Source organism: Nycticebus coucang, chromosome 18 (assembly GCF_027406575.1).
Source record: "Nycticebus coucang isolate mNycCou1 chromosome 18, mNycCou1.pri, whole genome shotgun sequence".
Taxonomy (NCBI): Eukaryota; Metazoa; Chordata; class Mammalia; order Primates; family Lorisidae; genus Nycticebus; species Nycticebus coucang.
Window position 1 is genome coordinate 44,664,476 of NC_069797.1, and position 17,276 is coordinate 44,681,751.

Genomic DNA, 17,276 nt, shown 5'->3' on the forward strand with positions numbered 1-17,276 from the left:
CCATTCCCGATTGTAGCTTCCAGAATTATCTTCATCCACTCTTTCCTTTACTGAGTGTTTCATCAAAATCAACGAAGGCAAAGTGAAGCAGATCACACCCGTTAAGGTTGAGCAGCTACTATTTACCAGGCAGGGGCTGGGTGTGGCTACAGACGGATATGGTGAGATGTGGCTCTGCCTTTGGGGGTGCCCAGTGTCTGAGCAATGGGTGGAGAGAGGCTGGTCCCCAACACCAGTGAGACACAGGCCCCAGTAACTGTAGCCTCCCAGTCTGCCCAGATCGGAGGGTGGACGCCTCATGTGGTTTGCAGTAATCTAACCTAGTGGCTCAGGATCCTGGCTTTAAATCTCTACCCTTGCTGACTCTGTGAGCCGAGACCAGCTGACTAACTCCTCGACACCTCAATTTTCTCATCTCTACCACAGAGTGACCGCAGTGCCTACCCCAGAGGACTGTCTGAGCTAATCCCATAAAGGGCTTGCAGCGGATAAAGCTGTTTGAGTCGCACCTTACTCTCTGCATGTGGAGCCTAGGTGAGTACCTTGGAAGGTGATAAAGCAAGCTCACATCTGTGTTCACTCAAATCCCAAGACCAGGGAGTAAAGAAAGAGGCAGAGAGAAAAGCAGCCGCCTCCCCAGCATGCACACTCCCACACAGCCCACTGCCTCTCTCCCTGACCCCACACCTGCAGGCCAGGTACGTCTCACATCCCTCCTCTGCTCAGCAAGGTGCGCAAACCGAGCTTCCCAGGCTGTGCTATTTGGGGAAAAAGCTGATGGTGGCAGCAGCAGCTGTCCTCTTTCTCATTTCTGGGAACCTGCAAGGGCATTTCAAAGTGAAAAGAAAGCTCTGCCTCCAGCAGGTGCCCAAATTCTGCCATGAGGCTGGGGAGTGCTTACCCCAGCTCAGGGTGGGCTTGGCCAGAGGCCCTGCATGGGGTTTGACTTCATTTAGTTAAAAGAGAGAGAAAATAAAAGGTGCAGCTTGAGTCTTGTCTCGAACCTCCCTGGACATCAGGCAAAGTGGCCAAGAGAAAAGGTCAGGGGAACATCCAGGGATAAAAGTCCCAGGCCCTGGGGGAGGGGCAGGTGAGAGATGGGCAGCCCCCTGCAGTGGTCTCAATGCTGCCCTCAGGGCCATGCAACCTGGGGTGGTGTGTCTGTGTGTGTGTAGTGGGGATACCGGTGGCACATGTGGGAAAACACAGAGGCGCTGGGCACGGTGATGTGATCACGGACAGTGATGCTGAGGAGGACACTGTCCTTCCAGCCCCATGTAGTGACCTCATCAGAGGGCAAAGGCAAATAGCCTGAGTGGCGACTGGGAAGCCACTCCCTGCAGACCAAGTTACTTCTGCCTTTTAAAGAGCAACAGTCAAGCACCGCGGAACCACCCTGCCTCCCTCTCCCTCCTCCCCAGGCCTCCCCCAGCCCGCACATCACTCTGTCTCATTAACTCCGCCTGTACACACCCGGCATGTGTGCGAGATGCGTGGGGGGCAGGGTCGCTCCCTCTCCCACGTAAACACCAGATTCATTTATTAAATGCCTCTCTGGCATTTCCTTTTTTGCCTTCATTCTGCTTGTTTAATATTGCATTTGACATTCTCATTTTATAAATGGCAACAGAAGCAGAATGGATGGCTAAAATTAGCTTATGAGTGAGAATGATGCTACAAATAGGACCGCGGATACAGAAGCCTGGTTAATTCCACCCACAGTACCTCCACACCCCACACACACGCACACATACTCTCCCCACCACCACTTTTGGGTTGGTTCCCGCCAGAGCTCTCAGTGGGCGGGACTGAGGAGGAACAGGCAGAGGACAGTCACTCAGCACCCACCAGGTGGCATGGCCAGATGCTGACCTAGCCTCCCTAGATGCTCTAGCACTGCAGAGAGCTTGACACAGGACTCTCCTCCCCTCATGTCCTCCTGCTGGTCTCTCCAGGGACCCCTGTTCTAAGAATCAACCCCCTGGGTGCACCCTGGGTTGGAGGATGGAGGCCTGAGATCTACAAGGCTTTGCTCCTCAAAGTATGTTTTTCAGAACCTTTCCAAAGGATGATTCAGCTGAAGATGTGTGATTCAGCTTTCCTGGGTCCTCCTGTTGCGCTCTGGGGATGTTCCCCTTCTCTCCCAGGACACCTGGACCACCTCCAACCACAGCCACTGAGAGCACCCACCCCATGTTCCCTGCCTTGCCCTGTAGACCTGGGCCTAGTCCTGCATACCTGCATTTTATCAACTTCCTACATATTAAGTCTAGGACCTTCTTACCTTAAGATCCCATTAAGGATCCCATTAAGGTAATCATTGCGCAATAAAACGATTAATAAAGATGATGATAACGATGGAGATAGTAAAAAGATCTTCAGTTTGATAGAATGTGTGCTATGGCTCTGTTGCAAACCCTTTCCAAGTTCTACGTCACATCATTGTCTGAAGCAGGCGCCCTCATAACCTGTTTTACAGAAGGAGCAACCAGGGAGCCAAGGCAGGGAAGTTTAGCAACTCATCCAAGGTCACAAAGCCAGGAAGTGGCAGCCCACTGCAAGGTGTTCAGCAGTGAAGGCCTGAGGCAGCCTCTGCCAGGAAGGCCTCTCAGGTTGACAGCACCAGCTCTGACCATTCTTCACTCCCTACCTGGCAGCTCTCTCTCAGAATGAAGGCACTAATAGTGTCTGCAGGCTGCCACCCCAGACCCCAGTGTCTGTCTGAGGTACCTCTACTGACTAATGAAATGCTAACTCAACAGTGAGATTGGCTGATTACTTGGCTCAAGGCCTTTCACTGGGCCTCTTGAGACAAGCAGGACCCTGACCGGGCAGGCTCTGAGCTGGATTAGTCCTGGAGTTGGCAAACTACAGCCAGCTGCCTCCTGTTTTTCTAAACAAGGCTTTATTTGAACACAGCCACACCCATTCATTTATGTACGAACTGCAGCAGATTACAGACCTACAACAGAACAGGCTGAGTCCTCCCAGGGCTTTGTATCAGGTACAAAAGGGGAGTGAGCCTACCCTTGCCCTCTTACAGAGGAAACAGGTGCAGACAGGTGAGACTCACCCATGGTCACGGAATAACCAGTAGTGGCCTGGGATTCAGGCTCAGGTTCCAAAGTTTCTAAATAACCCGCCAGGTCGCAACTGGGGGAAAAGGACATATACGCTTCACTCAAAAGGATCTAGCCCTTCACCCCAGAGATGCACTCTTCACACACCCTTTACAGTTTCCGCTTCAAGACCTGCACTCAGAGGGGATGGGCACACTGGGGAGAGGGTCCCTGTCTCCATCTGACCATAAGGAGAGTGGATGGTGGTGTTGAGCACACAGATTGGCCTGCGGATCCAGGTGCCAGGCCTGGCTCCACAGTCCTCCACCCCTAGCTCCGTCCTTCTTACAGTGGATAGAGGATTTATGACCTCCAACTCCCACTTTATCTATTGTTAGCAGTGATGCTCGCCCGGTGCTTCTCAGACTTACACACAAATCATGAGGGATTTGTCAACATGTAGGGTAAATCTAGGGAGAGACCGGGGACTCTGCATTCCTGACCCTGTCCTGGAAGGTGCTACTGGTCTACCCATGTGGGTCACCAGGGTCCAGGCCTCTTTTCATTCCAAGACAACAGACAGCCAAAATAGCTGTATCCATGAGTTGCTTAGCAAATTTTATAAACCCGATTACCTTAAAGGAATAAGAAAAAGGACTATCTAAAGGAATCCTATAGTAGTCCTCGTATAAAACAAATTAACTTTTGCTTATATTCACCAGTCACATAAATTCAGACTTTCAGATATTAGGTTTGCCCAAATTGGCAGCACAATATAGTAAGAACAACGCAGGGTTGGAGCCAGGTTTGAATCCCCACTCTGCCACTTAGATCTGTTCCGCCATGCAAGTGCCTCCGCTGCTCTAAGCTCTAGTGACCCACTCTGTATAACAGGCTAAGGACCCCCCCTCAGGACGCCATGAGAATGAAAGGAGGTTATGTGTAGTCCAGCACTGTCCCATCACAGCGCCTGTAAGTGCTGGTTCCCTTCTGCTGAATCAAGTGTGGAAAAGGCTCTAGGAGTCCTTGTCCCAGGTTCCTTCCAAACTGTACCCCAAGCTATCACCCAATGAGCGTGGTGTCACCTCTCCGACATCATCTTGAGATGCAGGCTGCGCTAGGCCTCTGAGGAAACCCGGCAGAAAACTGGCACTTTGTCAATTCCCACCTCCCTCGCTGCAGCTGCCTGGCTCCTTGGGAGGCCGCTTGCAGGCTGGGCTCTGGCGACTAATCAAGCAAGTGTCCCTGTGGCTTGGGAGCTGCTTCAATCAGGGGTACACGGCGGGAGGCATTATTAGCTGCACCCACGCTGGGGCCTGCAGAGTGGCCAGAGAGGAGCCTCTCTCTGGAGGGTCATGAGGTGAGGCGAGGCAAGGCGAGGCGGGCATCTGCGTGTGTTCCTTGATAAAGAGACACATTCACATTTTACTGTGACCTGGAGCTCGCGTGGGTGTGGTTCTGAGCTCCTGGCCAGTGCCCATCAATTCCTTGCCTTTGAGGCAGTAGAGCGAGTGGCCTGGAGATCATGGCCAACTGGGACCTCTTAAACCCAGGCCCAGGCTCAGCTCTTCTCCTTAGCTGGGAGATTTGTCCCCAAGTGAGCCTGTCTCCTCTGCCCACTTCTTTAGGAAATCACAGACCCACACGGGCCACAATATGGCTGACTGTGAAGGGGCCTTGATCAGTGGCCTTGGAAGGCCTGTAGCCCCATTAGATGACCTTTAAAGTCCCTTTAGGCCCCCAAAGGCAGAATAGCCTCAAGGACAAACGATCTCTGCAGTACAGCTTTCTGGGCATGGATTCTAGGGCTGCCACTTGCTGTATGACCTCGGGCAAGTGTTTAACCTCTCTCTACCTCACCTTGCCTATCTGTAAAATGGAGCTAATGATTAGCACCAACACCACCATGGAAGTGATAATCAAATGAGTTAAGATGCATAAATTTAGCAGAGTATGTACTTTATATCCAAAGATATCAAGGATACAGTATGGGATCTCTGTGTGACAGGGCATCCCTCCCCTCTGCCACCACCCTGGAAATGACCTTCTTAGGGCAGGGCCTATATGGGAAGCAAGAGAAGGGTCCCTGTGGTGCCTCTTTCCTGAGGAAGAACGCTGTCCTGGCCCCTGCAGGCAGACGCACTCCTGCCTACTGCCAGCTCCCTTGCATGGTAAAGAAGGACCCTTAGTTTTTAAAATGCCCAGGAGCCTCACCAACCAAATTAGATGAGAAATGGCCATGGGAACTATAATGTACCTCACAGTCACATGGTCCCTTGGCAAGTCCTATATTCAGTCCACAATTATTTATATAAGTGCTACTAAGTGGCAGGCACACAGATCGAATCAGAAGACCCAGATTCAAGTCCTATCTCCATGATCAATCAGTGGTAAGGTCTTTCTTATCTGCAAATGTGAGAAAACTGTAGCTCCTGCATGCATGGGGGCACCGCAGCTATCCTGCCAAGTCCCAGAAGATTGCCAGGGTTCTAGGAGATGGGTTTGTAGTTCCGCACAGTTCAGTTTACAAAACACTCCTGTGTGCATTCTAACAACCGTCCGTGCTCCTTCTTGGCAGTGTCTGAGTTTTCAGAGTCTTTCTGGATTTCTCATTTGAATTCTATTCATAGCACGGTTTAAATTCATTTCCTTTTCTCTGGGCCTCAGAAGTAGAAACCAGTATTACAGAATCCAAAGCAATCCAGGATTCAGGCTCCTCTGCCCACACCCTTTAAATTCTAGCCTTCTTCAGAGGAGAAGTGGCTGGAGGAAGATCTTTCAATGATGAAGATTACAACGAAGGCAAGAGCTAATGTTTATCAAGCCTGGGCCCCACAGCTGACACAGTGCTACCCGACATGCTACACCCTTTGCTCCTGGTATCTCACCCTATCTCCAACAACCCAGGGAGGTGCTTCCATGACCAGCCTGGTCTTACTGGAGCTCAGCAAAGTGCAGTGACCTACTTCAAAATTCTCCCTGGGGTCCCTAAATCCCTCCCACTGGAGCTCCTAACAGGTGAGGCTGCGCTAGGACCCTGGACCTAACCACAGCACCCCCACTTCTTTTTCTTCTATGTCCACTTCCATGCTTGCTAGTCCCTTAAAGAATAAGTACTATCCCCGGATTCAAAAGGAGACAACAGAAACCCTCTCACTACAAACCCAGTTACCAGCACCTGACGCAGCCAACCTCTGCCTGGGTGGAGGAGGGGATAAATATGAGACGAACAAGTTAAATATGGGGGAAATGGTTGCGAATCTCTCTGGTGGCCATCCAGGGCATACATTCTCTTTCTGGGACTGAGATTCTACCTCTGATAGCCCCGAGTCATGTGGGGATCGACCCTCCCACACCCAACCTCAAACATCTGTTTATGCAGTTCACCCAGCACCAGTAAGCTCAAGACCTTTGCTCCTTCATGAGCTGGCTAGAGATCGGGCATGTCCCCTGGGCCCCAGTTTTCCCACTGAAACCGTGAGGAGGGTTTGCAGCTCTTCTGTACCTATGTCTCATGCTTGTTTGAAAGCCTGTCGATAATGAAGGGCTACACCACATATACATTGGAGGTGGCACATGGAGTGGTCCCCACCGGGCCCTTCCTGATGAACTGTTAAGTCCTGGCAGGACAGGACTGGCATCTCAGCACCCTCTGCTGCCTCTCCCATGCCTCGCTGGCAGCAGCCTTCAGGAGTCTGTCAATGGCATGCTCTGGCTAGGATAAACAAGGCATCCAGGCACTAGACCCAGGTTTCATTTAAGTCCTCTGTCTCTCATTTTAAAAATAGCAAGTAGTAACCTGCAGAGAGAAGAGAAGTACCCACTAGAAGGCACCAACCTCTAGGGGCAGAGAAAGCCTAGAGAGGCCCTGTGTTATTCCTACACACTTCTCTTCCCGCTACCATTTTAATGCTTGAGCTGATGCCTCCAACATACAGTATGCAAAGAAGGAGTATTTTCATTTCAGATGCATATGATGGCTAGGAACAATATGAACAATATTCTTTTAGTGCCCTGGGAAAAAATTAGCAAGTCAAATATTGAATCAGGCCTATAGCACCACATGCTAAGCAGATTGCTTTGATCTTATCCACACTAAAAGCTCTATTATTGAATTTAAAGTTGGTGAACACATACCAGACCAATATACAGTGCATATCTGAACACATGTTTCAGAAGCAAGGAATGTGCTAACAAAAGGAAGAAAATATCAAAGTTACGGGCACGAATGAAACACAAATTTGCCCTCTTCTCTCTTCTCTTGGGGATGGAGGCTCTGCTGGCCAACCAAAATGTTTTTGCTTTGAAGGACCTGCTGATGGCTCCAGAAATACCTGCTGTGCTCCCATTTTTCTAGAACCAACGGAGAGTGGGTTTCTCACGCTCCTACTCAATTTGAAAGAAGGAATTTGAGACATGGAGCATGTGCATGGCATGGCGCCCTCTGGTGGCCATTTCTCCAGGAGGCCCACCTGGCTCCCACACACTTCCAGATACCCCAGCCCCCTTCCTCCTGAGGCTGCCAAGAGTGGGAAAGAACCTTCCAGAGCCAAAAGGGAAGGAGGAAACATCTGATTGTGAGGGTAGAAACTAAATGATCACAAGGCAGGGTTAGGGAGGTTGAGGGGGGGATGTTAATTACCTAGCATGGCCCAAAGAGAGAAACAGTCTAGTGCAGTCAATTTCATATCTAGGACATACCCCTCCAAAGCCAAACAGCAAATGGACAGCCTAAGCCCAGGGTTGGCAAATGACAACTCCTATGCCAACCCTGCCTGTTTATGTAAAGTCTAAGAGTTAAGAATGATTTTTATTATACTTTTAAATGATTAAGAAATTAATAGTATCTTGTGACACATGAAAATGATAAGAAATTCCAATTTCAGTGTCCATTAACGAGGCTTTATTGAAGCACAGCCCCACTCGCTTACATACACACTGTCTAGGGAGGCTTCTGTGCTACACAATGGCATAGCTGAGTAGCTGCGGTGAGTTGCGCTGCCCGCAGAGCTGAAAACATCACTACTTGGCCTTTTACGGAGTTTATCAACCCCGGTCCCAATGACTGCCACCATTCACAGGGCGGAACCCTGAGTGAGAGTGGATCCCCACACCCACCCCTGCCCCCCCCCTCAGCTCCAGGATTGGGCTGAAGCAGTCTGCAAGGCAGGGATGTCTGAGTGTACGGGGAAGGGGACATTCCGTTTCAGAGCAACCCCTACAAACTTACCATTTTATTATTGATTTCATGGAAATGAATCTCACAGACTTTCTCCACAACATCTTCACTCTCAAAAGTGACAAAGCCAAACCCTAAGGGAAAAATGGGAAAGAGAAAACAGAGAGAGGGGGGTGAGTTCATTTCTGGCAGGCCCAAACGTCATCCTCTCCCATCCTGTGGTCCTGACAGGCTCCTGGTCTTGAGGGTAGAAGGTCAGGTCCCTGGGAGGGCCCTTGAGGCCAAGGCAGTGATGTCTGACCGAGCACCCTTCCCACAGTGAGGAAAAGTTAATGATTTCACCCACATGCAGTGGGCACTGTGTGGTCTAAATTTGCCCCTAAGCAAACAAGAAATTGACTTGTCTGTTATTGACAGGGTCAGAGCCCTGCAGCTCCCTGTGCCAGGCATGTGGGTGGGCTGATGGGAGCCTCATGGGTCATGGTGGGGACGTGCCTGCCCTTTCTGCGAGCAGCAACGGCCAGCCCTCGGGTCAGCCTCCAGACGGAGGTGGTTATTTGTCCTTTTCTTCCTGAATTACTTCCTCTAATACCTCATCAGGACATCCTGAGGCCTGGAAGAAACTATTAAAAGTTTCAGGCCTCTGTTCTGCACAGGCATCCTTTTTCTACCGCTGCTTCAAAAGCACTGCGGATTCAGAGCAGTTTAAGATGGTTTGATGCCTGCTGTCAGCCCGTCAGCCATCCACTGTATTTACTCGGCTGGAGGCTGGCTTTGCTAGACAAGCCGCACTGAAGAATTTTGGCAGGCAATGACCGCTGCTCTGTACCCTGAGGTCCTCTGCCCACCCTCCTGCCCCTTCCTTTCTCCTCCTGCCACCTACAGCGTGTCCAGCATGCAGCCTCATCTGTGACCCCACTCAGCAAGTTCTGCCTTATGCATGGGCCCACACAGGGTTGTGCCCACCTTGAGTGGAAGGAAGCTACAATGTTAGCATGCTAATGTGGCCAGGGAGTGGGTGTGAAAGCTCTGATGGGGAGACGGGAGACCTGGGTTCCAGCTCTGGCTGGTATCTACTTTATGTTTAACCTGGAGAGCTCCTTTCCCTGTCTTAGCTTCAATTTTTGCATCTGCAAATCCAGATGGTATGACTGGATGCTGGGTCCCATACCTTGGGTCACAGTACAAATCAGGATTCACAATGCTCTCTACTGTGTGGTCTGAATGTTTGTTCCCCCCTCCCCCCAGCCCAGATTCACAGGTTAAAACCTCAACTCCCAAATGTGATGGTATTAGGAGGTGGGGTCTTTGGGGGTGACGAGGCCATAGGATGGCACCCTCGCGAATGGGATTAGTGCCTTTTATAGAAGGCATTATAGAGCTCGCCCTTTCTCTCTTTGCGAAAATGAGGATCAGACAGGCAGTAAGCTCTCCCCAGAAACCATCAGGCTGGCACCCTGATCTTTGACGTCTAGCCTCCAGAACTGTGAGAAATAAACTTCTGTTGTTTCTAAACCATGGTACTTTGTTATAGCAACCCCAACTGATTATGACATTCTCCTCCCAAAAGTATGAGGGCATGAACCTGCCTGAACACTAAGCCAGATGCACCACATGGGAGGACTAAGTTTTGACACATATCTTCAAGCAATTGATTTATTATGGTCTCTGTGCAGTCAAACCCCTCTGCTAATGATAATCTATATTTGCAGTCCCTCCCCAGTTACAGTAGGGTTCTCGCTTCTATGAGAATCTAATGCTGCCAGTGATCTGACAGGAGGTGGAGTCAGGTGGTGAGTGACGGGGAGTGGCTGTAAATACAGATGAAGCTTTGCTTATCTACCACTCACCTCCTTGTGTGCTGCCCAGTTCCTAACAGGCATTGGTCTGCGGCCTGGGGGTTGGGAACCACAATTCTAAGGAGCACCAGGGGACAAGGAGCTGATAGACAGAGCTCCTATATCATAGCTCCTGCAGGGTCTACTCGACAAGATTCTTTGGGAAGAGAATGAAGATAGCCACTCTCTCCTCTCAAACAGGCTCCGTAAAACAGAGGGCTGGGACCACTACAATCATGGTCTTTATTAGCTGACATTTGCTACCACACACAGACCCTGGGCTGGTGTTTACAGTATACACAGCCCAGCCTGCTACAGATGCACAAGGCCATGTCAGACACATCACAAGGGGCGGGGCACAAGCATTTGCTGTCGGGGCTCAAAACTGGCAAGTTTCTCCCAGTGTCGCAGGGTAAAAGCTGGCAGTTGCCCCTGAGGTTGAAGCAGGCATCAGTGATGATTATATATTGTTTAAAACGAGGCCCAACAAGAAACCTTTCAGCAGGTTCACACCCTCCCCCACACCAAAGTCTCTAGAGAAAAACTACAGTGCTGCCTGGTCCCCACTGCGAGGCAGCCCCATGCCCCTATCAAGGACCTCCAGTTTCTCAAGCATGTTCAGTTCACCGTCCTGGGGTATGTTTCAGGAAGCATCAGCTTAAATCTCCCACCCTGCAGGGGCCCCTGAGACACACGGCCACAGAACTGCTTCTCTTTGGCCATTCTCTTCCTTACCCACCCTCCTAGGGCTCAGATCCCAACTAGCCCCACTGTGGGGAGGGTCGATTAAGACCCAGCAGCCTTCCAAAGTCCCCAGGTGGAGCGGGGTGGATCCACCTAGGATGTGGATATCAGCCAGCCTGGCTTTAGGCCAGATGCCCGGAGGAGGGTGGGGCTGGGGCCCGGGATGAAATAGGGCCCCCAACACACACTAAGTGTGGTGTGAACGGCTGAACGAGCCACTTCTGCTCCTCCAGGGTCTCAGCATCCTGTGCTGGGACAGCGTCCCTCTGCGTAAGCACTCCACTTTCCAGTAGGCGAGAGTCAGTGCATCCCACACGGGGGGCACCTCTCTCCTGTGCAGACCTTGCCCTTTCCTCATGCCCTCATCCTAACCTGTGAGCCACTCTGGGTCTCATCTGTCTCTGAAGGCCACTGCTCTGGCCTGGTCCCAAATCCAGGCAGCTCGAAAATGAAACAAGCCAGGATAGGCCAGTTTTTAGGGGAACCTCACTGCTAATGAGGGCAAGCATGGTGGGTCAAAGAGTGGCCCTCCAAATATATGTCCATGTCCTATTCCCTAGGACCTCTGAATGTGACCTTATTTGGAAAAAGAGCTTTTGCAAATGTAATTTAATTAAGGAGCTGGAGAAGAAGATTATCCTGGATTTAGGGTTGGCCCTAAATCCAGTGACAGGTGTCCTTATAAGAGCCTGGAGAGGGAGATGTGAGACCCAGAGAAACACAGAGAAGAAGGCCATGTGAAGACAGAGGGAGGCAGAGAGGGGAGTGACGTAGCCACAAAGTAAGAACACCTGGAGCCACCAGGGAAGACTGGCCCCTAGAACCTCTGGAGGGAGTACAGCGCAGGCTTCCAGAACTGTAGAGAATACACTTCTGCTATTTTAAAATGCCAACTTTGTAGTGATTTGTTACGGCAACCACAGGAACTAATACGGTGAGGTTATGGGTTTTGGCCACCCCCACATAAGCAGGCCACCACCCCCTTCCCCAGCCAGGCCCGCTGACCAATCGTGCCAGTCTGGATCGAAGGCAGGAGAGTGTGGACAAATGAGCAAAACCCATCCTGGCGATAGGGGAGGAATGTGAAGTTAGTGCCAGTGAAGGGCACCACTCCACAGCCAGAGGACTGCCTGGTTTCAGGCCACCTTGCTGGGAAGCACACACACTTGATCCTGGGATAGAGGCCAGGCTGGGGCAAGTCCCCATGGGTTTGGGGTTCCCTGCCACAGAGCTGTCTTTTTGCTGTAGCCCAACTCCTTCCTGGTCTACTGAGCAAATATCCACTTGAACTCAGGCTCGACCCCACCCAGGACTTGCCGCTGCCCCACGTTCCCACCCAATGCCACCACTCCAAGTTGGGAAGGAGGGCAACCAGGCCAGGAGACAGGAACGCAGACTGTGGTATCCAGGAGGGTGGGGGGTGGGGGGCTCAGCATCGTTTCAAATTCTGACTCCGAAATGCTCCCTCTGGCCCTCTCCTTACCCCACAGGACTCAAAATGTGAGTATCACGAAAATGATTTTCCTGATTAAAAGAGATAGCCTGGATTTCAAGCCCAGGCACCCTGGATGCATTATAATTCCACCATGTCAAGACTCATTTGCAGTATTTTAAAAGATCTATATCATTTCAACATCTCTTTCTGTTTGGCCCGAATAGAGAAAACAAACTTGATTATGTCTAAAATATTTATTTATTCCATTTTGGGAAAGCAAAGAAGCAATGAAACACTTAATTATCAATAAGTGTTATTCCTTAACGTATAATCATTTTTATCTCATGGGTGCATTATCATTTACAACGAATTAGTAACTCAGTGGCAAATAAACCCCCTCCCCCAAATAAATTAAACTGAGGAATGAAGAAAAAACAACAAGGTCAGAAATGTGGGAGTGATAGGAAACATCTATCCTGGTATCACTGTCTTTTTCTTTTCTTGAGATAATTTTTTTTTATTGTGGTAAGATGTACTTAACACTGACCACCTGGATCACATGTAATTGTACAATCCAGCAGTATCCAATGTTGTCGGCCATCACCACCATCCATCTCCAGAACCTGCTCATTATTCCCAAACTGAAATTCTGTACTAATTTTCCCCTCTATTCCAAGCCCTGGTAATCTCTATTTTAATTCTGTATATGAATTTGCTCATTTGGGGCACCTCATATAAGTGGAATCACACAATACAGATCCTGTCCTTTAGCATAATTTTTTTTTTTCTTGAGACAGAGTCTTATGCCCTGGGTGGAGGGCTGTGGCGTCACAGCTCATAGCAACCTCAAACTCTTGGGCTCAAGTGATCCTCTTGCCTTAGCCTTCCTAGTAGCTGGGACTGTAAGTGCTCACTACCATGCTCGGCTAGCTTTTCTTAATTCATTTATTTTTTGAGACAGAGTCTTACTTTGTTGCCCTTAATAGAGTGCTGCAGTGTCTTTAGCTCACAGCAACCTCAAACTCTTATGCTCAAGCGATCCTCCTATCTCAGCCTCCCAAGTAGCTGGGACTACAGGCACCTGCCACAACCCCCGGTTATTTATTTATTATTTTTACAGACGGGGGTCTTGATCTAACTCAGGCTGGTTTCAAACTCTGGACTTAGGAACTCAAGCAATCCACCCGCCTTGGCCTCCCAGAGTACTGGGATTACAGGCATGAGCCACCACACCCGGCTTTAGTTTTTCCATTTTTAGTAGAGATTGGGGTTTTGCTCATGCTCAGGCTGCTCTCAGAACTCCTGGCTTAAGCAGTCCAACTGCCTTGTTTCCCAGAGTGCTGGGGTTACAGCTGTGAGCCACCACACGTTTTCACGACTTCACAGCCTTTTGCTCAATCTGCTGGATGTAGGAACTCAACACGTGACTCAGGAAGGCTGGGGACCAGGAAGCGGTGATGACTTCCCTTCCATTTTCCTAAAAGAGAGTTCCACAGGGGATCAGGCATAGAGCCTCCTTAAGACCCTTCAAATGGAGGCACAGTCACCAGAAGGGCCAGATAAGGAGCTCTGTGCCCCTGGAGAGTCTCTCCAGCTCTTTGGACTTCTAAAAGAAGCAGGCAGAACCTGGTGGTGCTGTTTAGTGCCTGCCAGAGCAAGATCTTTGATCCACAGTGACCTTATCAGGGCTCAAGCTCCATCAGGGCCCCCGTGAACATCCCCGCTCCCCACCTCCCTTGGTCCTAGGACACCACCCTGGAGCCAGGATGCCTCCCTAGGTATTGGGGAGATGCCTCAGGGACTGATGGCTGGGGGTGGGGGTCAAAAGCCTTCTCACCTGTCATTAGCAAAGTCACACCTGCCTTGCCTATAATAAAGCCCCTACCTGAGCTACCCCACACTTCAAGGGGCTTCAGGAATCAGCAAAATTGGGACAAAGAAGGTGATGGGAAAGTTACCCCAAACACCAAGGGATTTAAAAATGGACATAAATAGGGTAGCAGTTGACAGGGAGCATTTAAAGATGAAATTTTAGCATTCTCTTGAATGAAGCTATTATTGGAAACGAACGAGTAAGCTCTATTTAAGAGATAAGCGTTTAACAGTCAAACCTTTTTTCCCTTTTATCCAAATGAACAAAACTGAATATCCATCTGAATAATACAAGGCTATAAAACACACACACACGCATGTGTGTGTGTGTGAAGAGAATAGAAATCTGAAAACAAGATACCTCAAAATTAAAATGACCTGCTCCAAACACAGTCACTGAGGAACATCTGACAGTTTCTTATAGAGAATTTTCTTTGTTTGTTTTTTTTTTAGTTCGGGACCGGTGGAGATGGGAACAGCCTCCTCTTAAGTCTCAAAAATCATTTTCTTCTCTTATCATATAGGTCAATGAACACTAATAGACAGTCAGTGCCCTAATGTACTTCAGTGAAAATCGATGCAAGTTATGAGTTAACACACTTAGTTAATGGAGGGAAGGGGCGGGGGGAGAAATCCAGTTTGTTAAATGTATGCTGAGTATCCCATGAGGAATTTAAGGAAAGTGTATGTAAGAATATTCATAACTCAGGCAACCTCTCTCTCTTGCTCATAACCCAGCATTGGGCACGGCCACAAGGTCCATGGGCTGCTTCCAGTGTAAACACAGATCCCTTGGGTCTGGGTGTGGGAAACGTGTGTTCTGGTTTGAAAATGCTTCTGCATGGTCTGCCACCGTCACTTTGCTCAACTGCTCTGCACGGGTAAGTGATTCAACCATTGTGACGCAGCCCCTGAAGCAGAGCAGGTGTTGAACCCAGGGGTTGTACCCTCAGCTACACTCACACCGCACCCTAATATACTGTAGGAGGTCACCAGGGTCTTCTTTGGATCAATACAAGTTCAAAGATACATTTGGTGGTCCTGTGGCTCAGACACAGTGGGCAGGGGCCAGTCTGGGCATGGTGGCCTGCACGCTTCCTCACAAGGAGCCAAGCCCAGGTGGTTATGTGTCCTTTAGCAACACTGCACCTCAGGCTGCCACCCACCTCCACCTTCCCAATCTTCCAGGGCACCCTTGTCCTCTAGCAGGTTTAACAAACCAGTTGTCCTGCAACCCTAAATGCCTGAGGCCCTAGCTGGCCCTCCTGACGGGAAGAGTGGTATGCACAGTGCAGGAGGAGGTGGCTTCACATGTCCTGACCTGGCCCTGAGAAAAATACAACTTGGAAGACAGAAGCACTACAGAAAAAAGCCAGTGGCCTTTCCAAAGGAATCAAAGTATTTCCCATTATTAACAGCCACTATGGGATACCCAAGCCCAATACCCTGACTTCAGAGACATCCTAGTCTGTCAGAGTCCCCTGAGCATTTTCAGATATGACAATGGACAAGGGTGGGGCTGATGGTCAGGCCATCTGCCTTCACACTCACATCGCCATCTGGGCTTCAGAAGGTAGGAAAGTCATTTTCCACCTGGCAGGGGATAGGATTCCCTCAGCCACATCTCGTGCCTGCCTCCCAAAGGCAGCTTAATGATTACCAGTCCACATTCTGATAGTAACGTCAAAAAGATGGAGCTGATCAGTCCTCCTGAGCAGTCACACTTTGTCGGTCTTCACCCCCATCGATGGAGCTGAAACAATTGTTCCCACTTTACAGAGGAGGAGCTGAGGCCCAGGTGGGATCCTGTGCTCTCCCCACTGCAGCCCACAAGGTGGGCTATTCCACCTCGGCCCATTGCTTCGCTCAGGAACCCTGCCCCCGTCACATGTCCCTGCAGGAACATCACCCTAACAGGCAAGAGCCCCCCTCCTGACAGCCGAGCGGGAGGGCTGGGGGCATATAGGTCGCTCTTTCTAGTTACGCACGGCCTTCCTTCAACACAAGGGCAGTGAGTGGGTATTGAGGATTTTCAGAACTACACAACGAATAGGACTTTGATACAGAAAACAGCCAGTGACTAAAGGGCCAATGATTCCTCTGGACCTTCCCAGACCCCAACTGCAGACATGCCTGGATGGGGCTGGGTTGCCAGACATGGTGCCAGCGATTTCTTACAGAAAACTGGCTCTCAAATGAGTCAGCTGCCCTGGAGGGATGATAAAGAAGTGCTCCCTTCCCGGCCTTGTTAAGAACAAAGACCAGGCCAGGCCACTGACCCATGCTGTGCCCAGGACTCAGCCTCGGGGATGGTCAGAACAAAGATTTCTAAGCCAAGAGCATCTGAGAGGTGGACACTAGCCACCACACTCCCCGTGCCCAGCAAAAACAAGCCTGTGATGGATTCCAGGGGTCTGAAGACAGGTCTTCTTAACACAGCCTCCCACACACCCCTTTCTTCCTCCCTGACCCTTGAGCAAACAAGCAGCCTCTTTGGGGGGCCCCTTCCAACTTGGCCCTCCCTCTCTGCTGTGCTCCCCCCAGTGGCATCTCAGCCCCTCCACTGTGGCATCCTTCATGCACCTGCTCCCTCGTTTACACCAGTAGTTTGGCAGCTGGTTGCTGTAAACTATAATAAAATGCCTTTCCAAAAAAATGAAGGAATGTGACCAGACACGCCAGACATCATGATATTAAAGCCGTGTCAATTAATTTCTCCCCCTGCTTGATAAACGAGCCCCATTCCATCTCTTAATAATGAGGAGAGAAACAAGAAAAGTTGACACTTAGTTTAATTTATTTTCTCAACTTGCCTGGTCATATTTCTTTCTGCCTTGCAGAGCTGGCTGGGGCTGTGGGGAATTACAAGTGGCTCGCGCACAGGCAAGGCAGAGACGGTGTGAACGGCCCCTCTTATTCCCACACACCACTTAATCAGGAGGGGGAAAGTGACTTAGTGAGCCAGCTCACACCTGCGCCTCTCAGCCACCTCTGGGGGCGAGGGGAGTTGGGCACCAGGAAGAGAGTGATCTCAGGTGTGCGGGGAATCAGATAACAGAAATGGCACTATCAGATTTCCAATCTAGTTCCATGGGACTGCACAAGACTGAATTCCCTAAATTAATATTAAGCTACGTTGGCGGCATTTG

At 50.1% G+C, this 17,276-nt stretch overlaps 1 protein-coding gene across 12 annotated transcripts in view; it reads right to left on the minus strand.

The window, feature by feature from the left end:
- MSI2 (musashi RNA binding protein 2) overlaps positions 1 to 17,276 on the minus strand; it is a 406,134-nt gene that overhangs the window by 70,490 nt on the left and 318,368 nt on the right. For all 12 annotated transcript variants that reach the window (XM_053567675.1, XM_053567685.1, XM_053567684.1 and 9 more), the window contains exon 8: positions 8,290 to 8,372. In XM_053567675.1, the coding sequence (XP_053423650.1) occupies positions 8,290 to 8,372 (83 nt within the window). The remainder of the gene's footprint in view (positions 1 to 8,289; positions 8,373 to 17,276) is intronic.